This window comes from Leiobunum rupestre, chromosome 7, assembly GCF_980474605.1.
Source record: "Leiobunum rupestre chromosome 7, qqLeiRupe1.1.hap1, whole genome shotgun sequence".
Lineage (NCBI taxonomy): Eukaryota > Metazoa > Arthropoda > Arachnida > Opiliones > Sclerosomatidae > Leiobunum > Leiobunum rupestre.
Window position 1 is genome coordinate 17,292,367 of NC_143390.1, and position 18,297 is coordinate 17,310,663.

Here is an 18,297-nt window from a genome sequence, read left to right on the forward strand (position 1 = left end):
TATGCCCAAAAGAAAAGTTCTGTAATTTTTTTTCTAACTGACAAACCGATTTTACATTTTGGTATTTTGTAGTCTGCTTAACCTTTTACCTGCTAGGAAAATTGTGTTTTTGCTAATATTTAAAGGTTTTCAAAATTTAATCTGAAAAAAGTCTTTCAAAATTTGCGGTGCGGGGTAAGTGTGACCACACGAAGATATTATTTTACAGCTATGAAAAAAATTGAGCTTTATTGGGACACCATATTTATCCGCTGTATGCAATTTCATTGCGATTGATCAAGGATTTCACAAGATCACAATTAACCAACCTTCCTATCACACTTGCCCCGCATTTTGGGGGTAAGTGTGACCACACGAAGATATTATTTTAGATCTACGAAAAAAAATACCTTAATTGCGACACCATCTCTATGCAAATTTATTGCGATTGGTCAAGGATTTCAAGTGATCACAATTACCCCACCCCCCCTATCACACTTGCCCCGCATTTTGGGGGAAGTGTGATCAGTAACGGAGTTAAATTAAATAATAAATATTTATATCACTATTTAATTGATATTATATTTGATTGCGTGGTTGTGTAGGATAAAGTGGCCGTATTAATTGTACCAATTCTTAAGAGGGTGCTATTTTTAGTTTAAGAGTAACTTCAGGTAAACGCCAAAAAAATATTTTGATCACACTTACCTCCATTGACCCTACCTTATTATTTTTAACTATATTTTCCTGTTTAGTGTCCTATATTTTCGTATAAGTGTCCCATTTAGTTTCCTATATTTTCCTATAATTCGCCTATTTAATTTCATATATTTTCCAATAATTCGCTTCTACAATTCCTATTTTTCCTATAAAATTTTAAAAGCCTTTTGCTGGTCACCCTGCTCGTCCAATATATATCTGAACTGTTTTCGATAACAATTTTTTGGGGATTTGAAAAACAAATTATTTGCCACAGTTTACCAAATTAGCTAGTAAAGGTATTATTGTTCATGTTGATATTTAGTATTTACCACATAATATTAGACACTTGCCATTTACCACTTCGGAATACGTAGTGGACTTTTTAGAGCAAGAAAAGGACGGGTATTTTTATCCTTTTACGTTTTGTAGAGTTAAGTTTAACGATAAATTGCGTTATTTGCTTTACCATTATTCTAGGTCCATAAAATGTGTCTAGTTCCTTTTTAAATCGCCAACCCCCCCCCCCACGTATAAAAATGTACGAAAGTCAAGGTGAGATTACGTGGAGGAAATATGGCAATGCGTTCCAGTTTGGCAGCCCTACCGCGTCCCAGTAATCGGGGCACGTTTGGCCCGTAAGATCATTTCCGTCTCGACTATTCGTCCCAATTACTTAGCATTCTCGCCTTTACCCCTTTTAGCAGAAAAGACTTCCCCGTAAAAAAGAGATACGTAAAGAAAAGAAACCTTTTTCTCTCGTAATGATCCTCGTCACTGCTGAACAAGTAGTCGCCTTAAATGCGCCAAAATACTGTCTATAAAAAAGAGGAATAGCAACTTGGCTAATTTTCCGTCTCGTGGTAATATGGCTTACTAACTTCGACTCGTCTATTGAAATATATTGTATATTATACCTCAGAAAACTTCTCGAGATACATAAAGGGTGGAAGCCTCAGCCGTGGTCCAGCCTCGGTACTTCTCCTAGTACACCAGAGTGCTGCGGGTGAAACACTTCTACAGGCGCTGGTAGGCCAAAAGTAGACGAATGGGATAATTAGAAGCGCATCTTCCAAATGCTTTTTCGGGGGATTGGATAAAGATGCGCTTCTAATTATGCCATTGGTCTATTTTGGTAATACCAGCGCCTGTAGAAGTGTTCGACCCACTCTGTTGTACTAGGAGAAGTACCGAGGCTGGATCACGGCTGAAAATGGTTTCAAAAAGTCAGGAAAAGTCAGGGAATTTGAAAAGGGTTTTAAAAAGTCAGAGGAAAAGTCTGAGAATTTGAAAGTGGTTTCGAAAAGTCAGAGGAAAAGTCAGGGAATTTGAAAATGGTTTCAAAAAGTCAGAGAAAAGTCTGAGAATTTTAAAATGATTTCAAAAAGTCAGAGAAAAGTCTGAGAATTTGAAAATGGTTTCAAAAAGTCTGTAGCGGGGGGATACGCGACTTAGCGTGTTAACTACAAATAAGAGAACTACGTTCTAAAGTTTAATGAAAAAGGAATAATTTTATTTAGCATTAGAGAGGAGAACCTCTCTCTTCGAAGTCGTACATCAAAAAATCTGACCTCTCCTCGAAAGGCAGTCCCTTTTCAAGCAGAGGTCTTACAATAGGTATTTGTCCCAACGCCGAGAAAGGGTTTTCCCCGGCGAAGGGATATAGGTTCATGATTGACAGGTCACGTGTTACAATAGATATGGCGGGGGAAATACGCTACCGTTAAGCAGGGCAGGAGTTACTCATCACAAGTCAGAGAAAAGTCTGAGAATTTTAAAATGGTTTCAAAAAGTCAGAGGAAAAGTCAGGGAATTTGAAAATGGTTTCAAAAAGTCAGTGAGGGAATTCGAAAATGGTTTCGAAAAGTCAGGGAATTTGAAAATGGTTTCAAAAAGTCAGTGAGGGAATTCGAAAATGGTTTCAAAAAGTCAGAGGAAAAGTCAGGGAATTCGAAAATGGTTTCAAAAAGTCAGAGGAAAAGTCAGGGAATTCGAAAATGGTTTCAAAAAGTCAGAGGAAAAGTCAGGGAATTCGAAAATGGTTTCAAAAAGTCAGAGGAAAAGTCAGGGAATTTGAAAATGGTTTCAAAAAGTCAGAAGTAAAGTCAGGGAATTCGAAAACTATGGTTTCGGCAGGGAAAAAAATTGGGGGAATTTGAATATGGCACCAAAAATCAGGCAAATAAATTTTTTATAGATGGTTTAAAAATACATATTACATTTTTTGCAAGATTTTACCTCAAACCTCTAATTTATTGTTCAAAAATGGACAGGGAAAACCTAGAAAAGTCAGGGAAATAATTCCTAAAAATTCTTTAAGAACCCAGATATTACCTGTAATTATGGACGGACAAAAATATGTATTTCATAAGGTGTGGTTTCGTTTCTAACGCCTTGTAAAACCTCGGTAAGCCTAGACCTCAGCAGCCTGCTCGTAGGCTAGATGGGCTTTCGCGTTCTTTTAAAGGAAGAAATGGTTACGGAGAGAAATATTCGTCTTCACCCTCACTCTCCCGTCCCTTGTAAAAAAAGAAAAACCAGGGGGCGCTAAAGTAAGACGAAACACGCTTGGCCTATTATTTTTTATCTCCCATTTAAGGGGTGCTCGCCGTCGGAGGGCGAAACCATCCTCATCATCTTCCCCGTATCGTTTAGGATTGCGGGACGTAAAGAAGAAAAAAACAAGACTGCGCGATAAAGACGTATCTCGTCTGCTTCCACCCCTCCCGCTTTGTTTTTTATCTTTCGCAAATGCTACTTTACTTTGTGACTCAATTTATTTAGCGAATATTTTTTCGAGCTTCGTTGCTATAATAAACTTTATAGAAAAGGTTAAGTGTTGTTAGTCTCGCGAAAACGTTTTAGAGTAGGGAACTTTAGTGGATGAAATTAATAGTACTATACTGATATTTGACGTTACGCACGCTACTTTTCCGAAGTTCCGCCAGCCCTCAAACTTAACCGCGCGGGTTTTATTAATTAATGGTCAGATTTAATTAGCCCTACGTTTGGTTAATTCATAATTTTAAAGCTATAAATTTTGTATTGGTTTTAAATTTTAATTACATTGGCAGTTTTATTTAATTAGGAGTTAGTTTTTTTATAGTTTCATTGTATGGATTTTAATATACTGTTTATAATTGAACCAAGGACGTATTTAGGTGGTGACTGGACAGAATATCGACATAAAAAATCGCGACAAAAAAAACCCCGACTCTAAAATCCCGAATAAAAAAATCCCGATAGGCTAATAAACCCGAATTGTTGCTAGCACCTACGAAAATGTATCAATCGATGACTATTTAGTATTTACGAAACATCGCACACAACTTTGACCTCCAATTTTAATGTTACTGGTCAATGTGACAAATATGTTTTTATTGAATTAAATCTGATTTTGATCCCATAATTATCGTATAAAATTAAATTTTTATCCTATAATTATCGTATAATTTTGAAATTTTTATCCTCTAATTATCGTATACTTTTAAAGTTTTATCCTATAATAATCGTATAATTTTTAAGTTTTTATCCTATAACAATCGTATAATTTTGAAATTTGTATCCTATAATTTTGAATTTGTTGTCCTTTAATTATCCTATGATCTTGAATTATGTGTCCTATAATTTGTAACCTTTTATCCTTTAATTGTCTTATAATTTGGAAATTTTTATCCTTTAAATTTGAAAAATCCTATAATTATCCTATAATTTTGAAAAATCCTATAATTATCCTATAATTTTGAAAAATCCTATAATTATCCTATAGTTTTGAAAAATCCTATAATTATCCTATAGTTTTGAAATTTTTATCCTTAATTGGGAAAAATCCTATAATAATCCTGTAATTTTGAAATGTTTATCCTATAATTTTGAAATATTTATCTTATAATTTTGAAGTATTTATCCTATAATTTTGAAATATTTATTCTTTAATTTGGAAGTATTTATCCTATAATTTTGAAATATTTATCCTATAATTTGGAAATATTTATCCTTTAATTGCTATTTATTTTGAAGCACTATTGAGAGTGGGAGCCCTAGGATGGTTTTCCAAAATCGACAGCGATATTCCTGAAATCAAATTGCGATTTAATATATCCTACCATTTATTCAGAATTTTTATAGCTGAAATTATACAGCCAGTACTATTAAATAGATTCTCCTCTCTTCTTTGCGAGAAGCGCCAAGGTAATTAAAACGAGGTCAATGTTGCTTTCCCCTTTTTTCCAGACGTTATATTTCATCCTAGATATAATCCTACTGCCCCTGTCATAGATGTAAACCAACCAGAACTCGGCAAAAAGGATATTACAGCCGCGGTGAAGCGTAAGAGAGAGAGAGAGACCGGGAATCGTCTTTCATTTCCTAGTTTCGTCGCTAGGTGTCGTCTCGCAAATTAATTAAAGTTTAAATGACAGTTTGGAATGAAAAGGCTGACTGGGACCATTGTTCCTTCTCTCCCCGCGGCTCTTTTCCGCCACTGCTACCTATACCGCGAACCACCTTCACTCGACAATGCGCTCAAAGGCCTAGAGATAGCTAAGATACGTATAGTCTGAGCGCCCTTTAAACCGACTCCACACTAAGCCTTGATTGGATTGTAGGCTTTTCTAAAAGGGGACTTTCTTATTTCTCTCCTGGATGCTCTCGGTGTTTACGTAGAACGGATATCCTCTTGAGATGGCGAATGAAACAACCCTGTCGATGTATACCCTTTGTCACTTTATTTCGGGGCGTCTTGAGATTCGATCTATTTTAGATCGCTCAAAAAATACCCCTTGTTGGAGCTTCCATGAATAAATTACCTCCGATTCCGATTGAATTTTTATTTCCACCCCGCGCTAACCTATCTCCAATGATATCAAATATATTGGGCGTTTCCTTTAGCGAATTTATCGATTTTTACTGGGAATAAAGTTTACTTTGACTCTTAAGCTAAAGAAATTAGTAATAGGCTACTTACGTAGAAAATCAATAGGATCAAATTAGGATAAACTTTAATTACGTAATAACAAGAATGTATTTATTTATATAATTAGCGAATAAGTAGATTAGTCCATTATGAAAAGGGATAATAAAGCTAAACCCTACAAATTTGAAGAAATTTAAAGGTCTTCGAGCGAACAAAAAGACGCGAAACTCGGACCAAATAGATCTTCGAGTGAAAAACTAAATTAAATTAAATTAAATAGCCAGAAATTCCAACGGTAGACCGGTTTCGTCCTATTTGGGACTCGTCAGTACCGTGCGGGAAATCTGGCTCGCGACTATAACACCGAATAGAGAAACTAAGCCCAAATATTAAAAATTTCAAAACGAGTTGCATAGCAACGGAAAGCCGAATTTCTTCAAATTTGTAGGGTTTAGTTTTATTATCCCTTTTCATAATGGACTTATCTACTTATTCACTAATTATACAATCCTTTACAATGCAGTCCATAGGTGGTTCCTTTTAACTTAACATTGTGTATTTATTTATGGAGAATGAATATGTCGAGATTATTTTTAGCGTTTCCCCAATTCCACCCGTTGGGGCCCCCGGTATGCTCCTCCGCTTTAATCAAATCAAATAATACTGCAATCTCATTGGTTCTTAAAAATTACGTTTTTCGACGCGATTAACGCTGCAGCGAGGACGCAGAAAATAAGACCGCCTCCTCCCCCCCCCTTAGCGTGAGGGGGTTAGGGCCTCAACGTGTCCGTCGATAGTCTCGACATATTCATTCAAATAAATACATTCTTGGTAATAAATTTTAATTTTATTACGTAATTAAAGTTGTTCCTAATTTTATCCTATTTATTTTGACTCATAATATTATAATTTTTAAATAAAATCTCGTATTTATATCAGGGTAGAGTTGTATATTAATATTTTATTTCGTTTGTCTGTGTTTTTATAGAACCGTTCTATACTGATACCAAGAATGTATTTATTTATATTTAGGAAGAATAATTATGTTGCGACAATCGCCGGGCACGTTGAACGCCTTTCCCCCGTCTCGCGCGGGGGGAAAGACAAAACGTCACCGGCGTTTGATTACCATCGCGTTAGGTGACGTAAAGTTTAAGCAGCCAATGAGATACCGGGACTATTCATTTTATTTTAAGCGGAGGAGCGTACTGGGGGGACCAACGGGTGGATTGAAAGAAAGGCTAAAAACCGTCTCGACATAGACATTCTCCCTAGGTATAAATAAATACATTCTTGCTGATACTGAGTCACTTTTCTCACTTAAATTCACTTAAAAAAAATGTACCTAAAAGTCAGTTTTCCCAAAATTAGTTACTATTTATAACTTTTTTCGATTTTTTAGATTTCCTTAGCATTGAACGTTAGAAAACTGTGTTACAAACCTTTTTTTACAAATAATAAAACAAAATCAAACTCCGTTCGCTTTTAATTTATTTTAATTAGCAAATAAGCGGTTGAAAAAAACTATTGATGATAAAACCTTTGTAAAAGTGGAATGAGCCCAAGCCATGCTTGTAGGTGTTATGAAAGTTGAAGAAGTTGAAAAGAAATCGGTTGACGCCTAATTTTGTCTTTTCTAAAAAAACGTTATATCACTTTCTAGGGCTATATAGAATTAGTTACTATTGTGTAACTAGTCAAAAAATGCAATAAAACAGTATTTATTAACCATTTTTGGTAGATTTTCAGTCACTTTTTAAAAATTTTTAGTCACTAAACTCACTAAATTCTACTGTGTAGAAAAACGCGAAACTCATAAAAATCCGTTTAGAATTCATCATGACGTCCATTAAACCCAAAATGTTTCTGATAAAAAATGTTTTCAAAATGAATGATGATATTTTCCCGATCAGACGGGCAAACTGAAATCAATTCGTTTAGTGAAAGAAGCTCAAGAAAATCTGCCTTTCCATCCCATATTTCTTTCGCGAGAGAATCCGAGCATTGCGGGGTAGCTTTCTTTTGGTACGCGCGTCTCGCTGAGCTGCTGAGAAAGGTAGATTTTGGTCTCCTCTTTCTCCTTTTTGGAAGGGTGCCACCTGCTGTCTCCAGAATGGATTGAAAAGCGGAGCTGATCATCTTGAATTGGCGTCGCTCTAAAGCCTCTCCATCCTCTTCCTTTTTCGATCCTCCCCTCCCCCCTGAAACATTTTCATCCTCCTTTATCTCCTCCGCGGCGTGTCTTTCGCCGCTACCACCCCTTTTATGCCGGGCCTCGTCCGCTTCTATTGGCCTTGACGGCTGACCCCTAACTTTGTTTCCATCTTCCCACTCGTGCCGATCGCTAATCTCGAAGTCCTTGGTTAACTGAGCTATTTCGGGACTCATTCATTGACCCTCGTTTATCCGACCCAAGAATTTAAGCCTCGTTCATAACATCCAATGCCGGTTATTTTATTGATATTAAACCATCATTTAATTTACGCGAATGATTATTAATTCAGGGTGACCACACAACCTATATTTTATAATTTTTTCCATATTTTATAGTTTTTATCGTATATTCTATAATTTTTTCCTATATTTTGTAGTTTTTCGTATATTCTATAATTTTCCTATATTTTATAATTTTTCCTATATTTTATAAATTTCCCTATATTTTATAATTTTCCCTATATTTTATAAATTTCCCTATATTTTATAATTTTCCCTATATTTTATAATTTCTCCTATATTTTATAATTTCTCCTATATTTTATAATTTCTAATATATTTTATAATTTCTCCTATATTTTATAATTTTCCTATATTTAATAATTTTTCCTTTATTTTATAATTTTTCCTATATTTTTTAATTTTTTCTATATTTTATAATTTTTTCTATATTTTATAATTTTTCTTATATTTCATAATTTTCCTATATTTCATAATTTATCCTATATATTATATATTATTTTCTTTATAAAATTGTTAACCCAAATTCCATTTAAATATTGGATTTTCACTTCCTTAAGTATTCCAAATTTATATTTCCCTGGGATATTAATGAAATTTATCCTATATTTTCCAATAAAATTATCCTTTAAAATCCTTTAAATCGACTACAAATTTCCTATGTTTTAATATATTTTAAATGTACTTTTAAAGCTTAAAAAGGACGTTTTAAATGATAAAGTTTGGCGGCTACGATTTTTTCGGTGTCGCATCGATTTTCTGGAAGTTGGAAAGCGACAAGAATTTTCTCGGTCTTCAACCGGAGAGGCCACGCCCCTATTCTCCCCCCTTTCCCCCTCCCCGTGTAAAATTAGAGGGAAGCGTTCGACGTCATGGCTATCGATCGATGACGTCGAATCCCCCGATGGGATTAAATGGAGAGAATGGTCTTATCACACGTGCTGCGGGAGTGACCTTGAATAATGAAGACTCAGCTCTTCGCGTGTATGGTATCTCTCATACTTGTACTTAAGCAAATTTCTCTCCTCCCTCTTTCTCTCTGGTTTGACTATAATTCAGCCTCTCAACATCATTCCGCTCTTCTCACTCTTCCCTGAACAATGAACCGCCCGTCTCTGCTTTTACGCGCACGTTCGATGGCGATTCATCAATTTTAAAAGCGCCTAATTTCGTTATTAATATGTTAAAATCCCCATCGCCGCGATAATAATATATTTTTAGCCTCCAAGGTACGACGCTAATATACCTACGCCAAATTTAATTTTAGTTTCGTTTTGACGTTGTTGAAAAATTAATTTTCTCTCCTGGGTTAATTCCGCTACAGTTTTACCTTAGACTAATAAACTACTGGACTCGAATCGTGAGCAAAATAACCCTTTTCAAATTGCATCGCCTGTCAGAGCTTCTACCGAGATAAACTTTTCCACTCAAGTATAAAACCTAAATAGTTAAATTATGAACTTAAAAGACCTAAGGTTGTTCGGTTATTATATTATTATTTTGCGCACGTGTTTCCTATTTGAGTAGAAATCTTTCCAATATAAGACACAGTGGCGCTACAAGCGGCTCGGCTCTTAGAGAACCAAGTGTGCTATCTAAATTGGGGTCCAGTAGTTTATTTGTTCACGGTTTTATCAGGTTTATTGACTTCAAATGGTTTTATAAACTGAATTCCTTAAGTTCGTAAATATAATACTTTTAACGAATTAGCTCCCTCCACCGTGTATCTCTAGAATGATTGGACATAAAACCTTGAAGTGTATTTCATTTTGAAGATAGAGAAGAAAGGAATTCCAATATATGTTTATCGTTTCACCATCTTCTTATTTTCTATTCGCTACCGAAAACAATCGCTACGCCCCCTTTGGTTCGCGTTTGGAACCTAGATAGGTAGCGGCTAAAGCAGACGCTATTAGTTTTCCTAATTTTGTTTATAGATAATGATACTTGCATTTTAATATAATTTTGTCATATTTTTCTTATATTTTGATAAGTTTATTTAAGAAAAATCGATCTTATGATCTTTTATGTTGTCTGTAACAGACGCTAGATCGGAGAAGCCAGCACCGTTACGCCACCTATAGACTCGTTTCGGTCGCGAATTACTTTTAAGGTTTTAAAATGTTTGACGTTTGACGAAAATCGCAAAATCTTTTAACTCTCGCTATGGTAATAAATTAACATTGAAATTCCAAAATCACTTGAAAAAGTAATGATAAAATCGTCAAAATCTCTACGAAATCCCGAAATCCCGTACAAAATAATGGCAAGTGTCCGACCCCTCGCGCTTGAGCCATCAAAAAGCCATAGCTTTAACGCTCCCTTTGCTTTCTTCGTTGGGGCTGCGAAGACCCCTTCAAGCTCAGGCCTTGAATTATATTTGCCCAAACCCTTACCGCCGTCAAGTGTATGTTTTCGGGGGGTACTGATTAAGTTGTCAAATCAGGAGCACTCGGGCGATAATTAGTTCCAAATCCAGGCATTCTTCCCCGCACGCGATAGCACGTGCAGTTCCCCTTCTGTTAATAAAGGGGGGGGGGGGAGATAAAACATTCTTTTGGGGATGAGTTGAACCGCCGACCAGATTATTATTGTTCTTGGGATCAAAAAATATTCTTTGTTCTTCTTATTTCGACGCCATTTCTAGAACAATGGGATCCAGATATCCCCCTCCCTTTATTTTATGCCACTCTACGCGTAATGTATACGTAGAGCCGTTCTCGACTGAATTGAATGCAAATAAATCCCCCGCTTGATTCCGGAAATCTTCACCCTCTGGCGAGGTCGGCGTTCCCATTTCGAGAGCTCGTTGTCTCCGCGCCGCATCTCCTTTAGCGGAGATGATGGCCTCCTTAATTAACTCGGAACCGATAGGCCCAAACACGGCTAGAGCGACGTGTACGTTTCTCTTTCGACGCTTCCGCTCGGAATTAGGAATAATTTTTCATTCAGAAAGGTTTATTAATGGTACCACCGTTTCACTCTCTTTTCGAAAGAAATTAGCTTTTTTTTTCTTTCTAATTGGAATTTTTGCTCTAAACGTAATGGTTCTCAAGATAATTTTAGTATGACCTTGATGACATGGTTCAAGGTCATACAATTTTCCGAATATTAAAATCTCCTACCATGATGAGATTGTCTAGCAAATTTCGACAATGTAGCACGACTTGTTTTGGAGTTATTAGCGCTGTCTTGCAATTTTCCCTTTTACGACCTTTGTGATTTTGGTAAAACTTTTCTCGACTTACTATTGGTCGAATCCGATCATGTTCACGCAATGTAGGCATAAAACGTGACGGGGAACACTTTTCTAATTGAAACCAACTTTCTAACACTTACGGTTCTCGAGATAGTTTTTGGATGACCTTGAAGACATGGTTCAAGGTCATCGAGGTTATCATTCTTCTTTGGCCCCCTGCACGAGCTACGTAACATAAAAAAATTTAAATTCCTAGAGAAAACGGTTTCTGAGATATTCGCCCTGGATCGTTTTTTAGTGGACTCCCTGTATGACTATTATAACGCTCGAATAGTAAGCTACGCCCCCTCAAAAATCCCATTGGTTCCATAAATCTGACGTCATTCGACACGATTGATGCACACACCGGTGACATTTTAACCCCCCCCCCTCTCGTGCCTGGGTAAAATTCGACCTCAATTCGTCTCCATATAGTAATTATCCCTAAGTAGAAATAACTTAATTATAGTTTGCATTACGGATTTTTATTGGAATATTATTTGTTGTATATTAAGATTCAGTAAATATCGAATCGTACCGCTCCTTAATTTTTAGGTAGCAGGGTTGACACAGGCTAGGGAATCAGTAACGTTTAGGTATCAGGATTGACACAGGCTAGGGAATCAGTAATTTTTAGGTATCAGGGTTGACATCGGCTAGGGAACCAGTAACTTTTAGGTATCAGCCTATCAGGGTTGACACAGGCTAGTGAATCAGTAACTTTTAGGTATCAGGGTTGACACAGGCTAGGGAATCCGTAACTTTTAGGTACCAGGTTTAATACAGTTTAGGTCAAGGAAAAGTGAGCGATTTTTAAGAATTTGTAAAAAGTCAATAAAAATCTACAAATTTTAAGAATTTTTGAAACGTTAAAGAAAAGTTAGGGATTTAAATTTATTTTGAAAAGTTTATGAAGGAATTTTATCTTAAAAGTAAAAAGAAGTAAAAATTTGTCTATTTTTGGTCTTAAATAGGTCCGGAAAAATATGTAAAAATGGTTAGATAAAACGGGAAAAAGTCAGTAAATTTGTATCGGAAAATATCGTGGCAAGGTATTTAGTTTTTACTTGTTGAGCGCCGTACATTTTAGCTGCTCCAAACAGATAAAACACTCTTCAATACCTCCGTCGTTGCTCCCGCGGTACCCGTCCAATATTTTCATTAAAATTCGTCGATAAGCCGCTCGGAGGCGTTTCGCGTGGTACCGGGCTCTTTTATCGCCTTAATAGTTTCCAAAAATCAGACAAACACCTTTTTCCCGGGCCTAGCACGCTCGGCTTGACTTTGTTATTAAGTTTGGTAAAAGTCTCGCTCGTCCCGCTTTTCAAAGCCGCCAAAGGGAAAAGCTAATAATTAAATATCGGCACTTTGGTGTCGCGGCCCTCTAGCGGCCACTCTCGATACTAAATTATCGCATCGATCCCGACCGCGGAAAAGCTATAGCCGTTCGTCCGTAACTCTCTTCTAAACGCCGTTGTAACTCTTTTCCCGCGGCTGACGTATCGGCGGCTTTGGCTTCCGTACGTTGGTCAGCTTCATTGATGGAAGCCCTCAGTCAATTCTTCTCGATTTCCCGGATGCCGCGGCACCCTTTGACCCCATCGCGCCACGCCAGAGACGCTGCAACAATAAAGAATGACGTCTTTGGGCGACCTTTTCCCCGCCCAAACCAGGGTTGAAAAAAAAAACAAAATAACAGGTTTTTTTGGGCTTAAAACAGTTTTTTTGTTTTAACCAGTTTTTTTTGTTTTAACCTGGTTTTTTTAAAACACTGGTTTATATCAGGGTTGGATAAAAACCCATATTTTTTAATAAATACTAAAAAAACTTTTTTTGGTTTAAATCAGTTTTTTTTAAACCCTGCTTTGTTTTCTTATTTTACATTTAATCTATTTTTCGTTTTTGTTTAACCGTGCATACATATTACCAAACAGCTTAAAATTAATATGAGTATTATTACAAGTCTCACGTGACCAGAACAAAGTTTTAGTTTCGTTTTTTACAAGTCTCACCTGGGGGCAATTCAGTAAAAATTCGAATGGGAATTCGATCTCGATACCGTATACCATGTCGAAATCTACTTCGACAATTTGCATTGATTTATGCTTATTCGAAATCTTTACCGAATACCATTCGTCGAGATCTCGAAGTTCGAAATGTAGTTTTCGATCGAAAATTGGATTTCGAATATTTACAGAATAGGCCCCCAGAACGAAGTTTTAGTTTTAGTTTCATAAATGCAAGGTGACCAAGAAAATGCCTCGAAATAGGAAATTTTCAAGCGAATTAAAAGAAAATATGGAAAACCATAAGCAAAAATAGGGATTCGAATCGAAAAACAGTAGATAAAATAGAGTGAAATATAGTATGAAGAAGGGTACACGACGATGGAATATTTTCAGGTTATATACCACATGAGAAAACCTAAGGAATTTATAGGAAGGTATTGAAAATATAGGAAATAATTTCGGTAAGAAAATGTATAAACATTTTGGAAATTTTTTAAGTTAATTAAAAAAAAACAAATTATTAAAAAAACCATTGTTTTTTTAAATCACTTGGATTAAACCATGATATAAACCATGGTTTAAACTAGCCAACCCTGGTTTATATTACTTTTAAAGGTTTTTTCGATGGTGTTAATTATTTTTAACTGAACATATTGTTCTTAATTAACTAAAATTTAATTTGAGATTACAAAATTAATTTTTATATTTTCTGGGACTATACTTAAAGGGATTATTCTTTGACTCTCTTTAACATCGTTGTTAAGGCTTTAAACAAACACTCTCTGTGCCTAGTTGATTATTATTAGCCAATAATCAACTATAGAGCAGCAGTATCGATTTAAAATGTGTAGCTGTACATTTGTTTCGGTTTTCAATACTACAAAAGTCTTGCCAGAAACGACGTTTAAGTTTGACTTTCCATTATGTACCAAAATTTTGCCTAGAAGACGTTTTTGATTTAGTTTCGTATTAGAGTTGTAAGTCGGAAAATTTTCCTTGTAAATTTTCCGGAAAATTATCGAGGCCTTTTTCCCGAAAATGTTCCGTATTTTTCTGAAAAAAAGGGTTTTAATTCCAGGATTAGTCTAATATTGTTCGCAAATTAAAATTTTCCGGCATTTTCACCTTATTTTGTGGAATCCAAAAATAAACCTAAACCTCAAGACTAATCTGGAATAAAAACCCTTAAAAAGTATATGTTTAAATTTTTTGTTTTTCCGATTTGCGGAAGTTTAATTTTTCCGGAAAATAACAACTCTATTTCGTAATGTTTTTGTAAGCAAATGTAAAAATAATTGGGAAATTTTAGAGTTAATAGTAGCCGGGCTGGTTGATTTAAATTAATTTCATTTAAATCAAGATTTAAAGTTATTTTTGGGAAAAAATCATTGATTTAAATCAGAATGTATTTTAATGTAGGAATAAAAAATGACAAAAATAGTTTCCTAAAAAATTAAAACCGAAAATCTGAGCAAACTAAAATATTAAATAGTAATTAAATTCAATTAAGATTTCATTTAATTCAAGATTAGCTAACTCATAAGAGAAAAATTATCCAATAATTATACAGGAAAATTAATTGTGTAAAAATCAAAAAATTCAAAAAATTTCGCTTTAAATCATAAAATCGACTGATTTGATTTTTATTGAAAATGCCAACTATGAATAGTAGCAAAGTTAATAAAACCAAAGGTGGTTTTAAAAAAAACCACCTTTGGTTTAAACCTTGGTTTAAAAAGTGTGATTTAAACCAGCCAACCCTGGCGCAAACCCTGATGTATACACCTTTTCAGCGACACCGCCTCCTTTATCCGAGGTCCTTTGTCATCCGCGCCACCCGGAATGGGAGGTTGGCTCGAGGGGGGAGGAGGAATTCTATCAATACCGTCCGTAATCAAGGCGTTTACTTCTAAACAATCCAGTTGCTATGACAACCTGGCATAAAAACCAGGATAAATACGCGGGATTGACGAGAGAAAAACTCGGTTCAATTAAGGGGACTATAACTCAAATAATCCTTTCTTTGGAATCCTAAGCACGTTTATTCCGCCGCTGTTTTGTCGTCTAAACTGTATTTATTCCTTTTTTCGTTCTTTGCAATTTGTTTGAGTTTGTATATATCGAAAGTGCAGGGCCCCCAGAGGTCCTATAATTCCTATAAAATCCTATATGTTCAAAAATGTCCTATAAAATCCTATATTTTTTACAAAATCCCCCAAAAGTCCTATAAAATCCTATAATTTTGATATTTGGCCCATTTCAAATCCCGCCACTCATGACGTCAGTTAAATTGCTAGATTTAGCTATAGGATAAATTTCTATACAAAGTCATTCTAGTCTATACTTGTGTTATTGTTAACATGGTTAGCTACTAGTATATTTTTGTGATAAAATGGATAAATAGTTTATATTTTTTAAGTGAAAATCAAAGATATATTTCTCTAAATATAGTGTAACGTATTTTACTCTCCCTGAACTTATAATGACACCGCGGGCGTATGGTGTCGCCAAAAACTTTCCTCGCTCCGGGAAGGAGGTTGCCACCGATTTCGCAATATCCATCGTAGGGGTTAAACCTCCGACCCGAGCGAGGAAAAGAGACAATTGAGCTCGCGACTAAGAAGACGCGATGCGGTTTTTAGATGTGTGTGCGCGCCGTGACTTTGGCCCTCTCGGACCAAGGGCAGTAGATACAGGGACGAGAAAGCAGGGAAAAAATTCCGATTTTAAACGTCTTCATATTCCGGGGAGTAAGATGTAAACAAACCGCGGCCATTGTTAAGACGTAGTTCACCATGGACAGTATTATTGTAGTTAGTTTTTACCATTTTGATGTTAAATTAATAATGAAACTACGAGCGTAAATAAAAAATTGCCCATTTGTTTTGAACACTTACGAACCGCTAAAATTAGGTGACGGCTATTTTTTTGTTTACAACTAACTCTCCTTGCATTTAGGTCGTTTTAGGTGATATATTCCAACAGAGGCCGCCAATACACTTTCTCGTCCCTGTATTTACTGTCCTTGCTCGGACAAGCTTCCGCGAGACGGAGATAATTTTGTTAATATACTATATTTGTGTTCGTGTAAATATATTTCTTTGTTGTACATACTTCTGATTTGCTTCTTATGTTTATTCATTACTTTATTATAGTAACCATTTAACTCCCTATTTTATTTATTTAATGTAACACTTAATCCTAATCTCAATTATTCTAATTAATTACCCCTAGACAACTTAACAATAATTTAAAATCCCCATTACTTTACCATAATATTTAAAAGTGTTACAATATATTTTGTTTTTAAATGCATAAAGTTAGTAAATGAAATAGCATATATAGTCCTATAAAATCCTATAATTTTGTAAAAATAGTCCTATAAAGTTCTATATTTTTAGAAATATAATCCTATTTTTCCTATAAAAAAATTGAAGATTTGAAAGTGTTTACGTGGAAATGCTAACAAATAAGAAAAACGTTACGCGTCTGCTTGAATACGAATTATGCAAATTAGCATTCCTCGAGTGGGTGGTTGGGTGGGTGGGGGGAGAGAAATATGAGTGGAAGAGGGTGTAGGTGCCTCGGGTCATTCCCCCCCCCCCTGCGTGCCCCCGTTTTTCGAAATGATTCTTCACTCTGTCTCGTCTCGGATCAAAAGGCATCCGAGACGTCTGGAGACTCGGAGGCGCTCCGTCTTATCCCCGGCGATGACGTCATACTTATAGAAGTAGAACCTTTATCGCGGGGTAAAGGGCAAGGTGGCGTTTCTTCTCGCGGACTTCACCTTCGTCCCGCCTTCGAACGGGTTATTCGTTAAGTCTCGGTTGGGCTCTCTAAGGATAAATGGAATGTCTTTAACCCCTTTACACTTCTACGTACCGCCGACATCGTCAGCTTGACATTCTGATTTATTGAAAAGGACTTTTTTTTGCACGCGCGGGGGTGAGAGAAAAGAATACAGGCCTCGGAAATATTGTAGTTAATTGAAGCGCATTTGACAGTTTCATTTCAACCTGGAGTGAACTTTTCAACATTTAATGTATTTTCTTTTCTTTCCTCGATGCAGGTTTGGTGAAGTTGGGTCTCCATTGCGTCACCGGAAAGAAGGTCGCCGTCAAAATCATCAATCGAGAGAAACTAAGCGAATCCGTTTTGCAGAAAGTAAGAGACTTTTGTTACCCCGAATGTAACTTAATAGCGTACTGTGAAATGGTTTCCCGCTGATCGCGAAGTACTCACATAGAGACCTGGAAAACCTGGAAATGTCAGGGAATTAGATTGTCGACAGAAAAGTCAGGGAAGTACCTATTTTTTAGTAAAAAACAGGGAAATTCCTCTTTTTTAATAAAATTCAGGGAAATTTATCTTTTTTTTACTAAAATTCAGGGAAATTTCTCTTTTTTTACTAAAATTCAGGGAAATTTATCATTTTAGTAAAAATCAGTCAAATTCCTCTTGTTTGCTAAAAATCAGGGAAATTCCTCAATTTTTTACTAAAATTCGAGAAAAATTACTTTTTACTAAAAATCAGGGAAATATCAGGAAAATTTTAATTTTTTAGTCAAAATCAGGGAAATTCCTTTTTTGTTAAAAATCAGGGAAATTCATATTTTTTTCGAAACCTCGGGGAAATATCAGGTAATATCCTCTTTTTATTAAAAAATCTGGGAAATTTATGAGGGCTTTTTAAGTTTGCACTAAAGAGTACAAATTTACATCAATAGGTTTTCTAATTGAAGATTTTACTTTATTACTTCTTTTATGTATTATTATATGGAATCAATTTAGCTTAAATCAGATAAATAGTTTTATGAACTCTGCGGCTTATTGGTTGCCATAGCGCTTTATTGAAATTTCTAGTATCTTATGAGATCTGTTAAGCGTAATGGTTCAATATCAGAGTCTAGACGGTACTCGTACTTCGAAATAAAGTCCAAAAAGCAAAGCTAATGGAAATAATAAGGCTACGGCCATTTTTCATCATACCATCGCGCAATGGC

General features: G+C 35.6%; 1 protein-coding gene across 4 annotated transcripts in view; it reads left to right on the plus strand.

Annotated features, from left to right (window-relative positions):
- LOC149934925 (serine/threonine-protein kinase BRSK2-like) overlaps positions 1-18,297 on the plus strand; it is a 90,440-nt gene that overhangs the window by 9,981 nt on the left and 62,162 nt on the right. For all 4 annotated transcript variants that reach the window (XM_090154566.1, XM_090154563.1, XM_090154565.1 and 1 more), the window contains exon 2: positions 17,364-17,458. In XM_090154566.1, the coding sequence (XP_090010692.1) occupies positions 17,364-17,458 (95 nt within the window). The remainder of the gene's footprint in view (positions 1-17,363; positions 17,459-18,297) is intronic.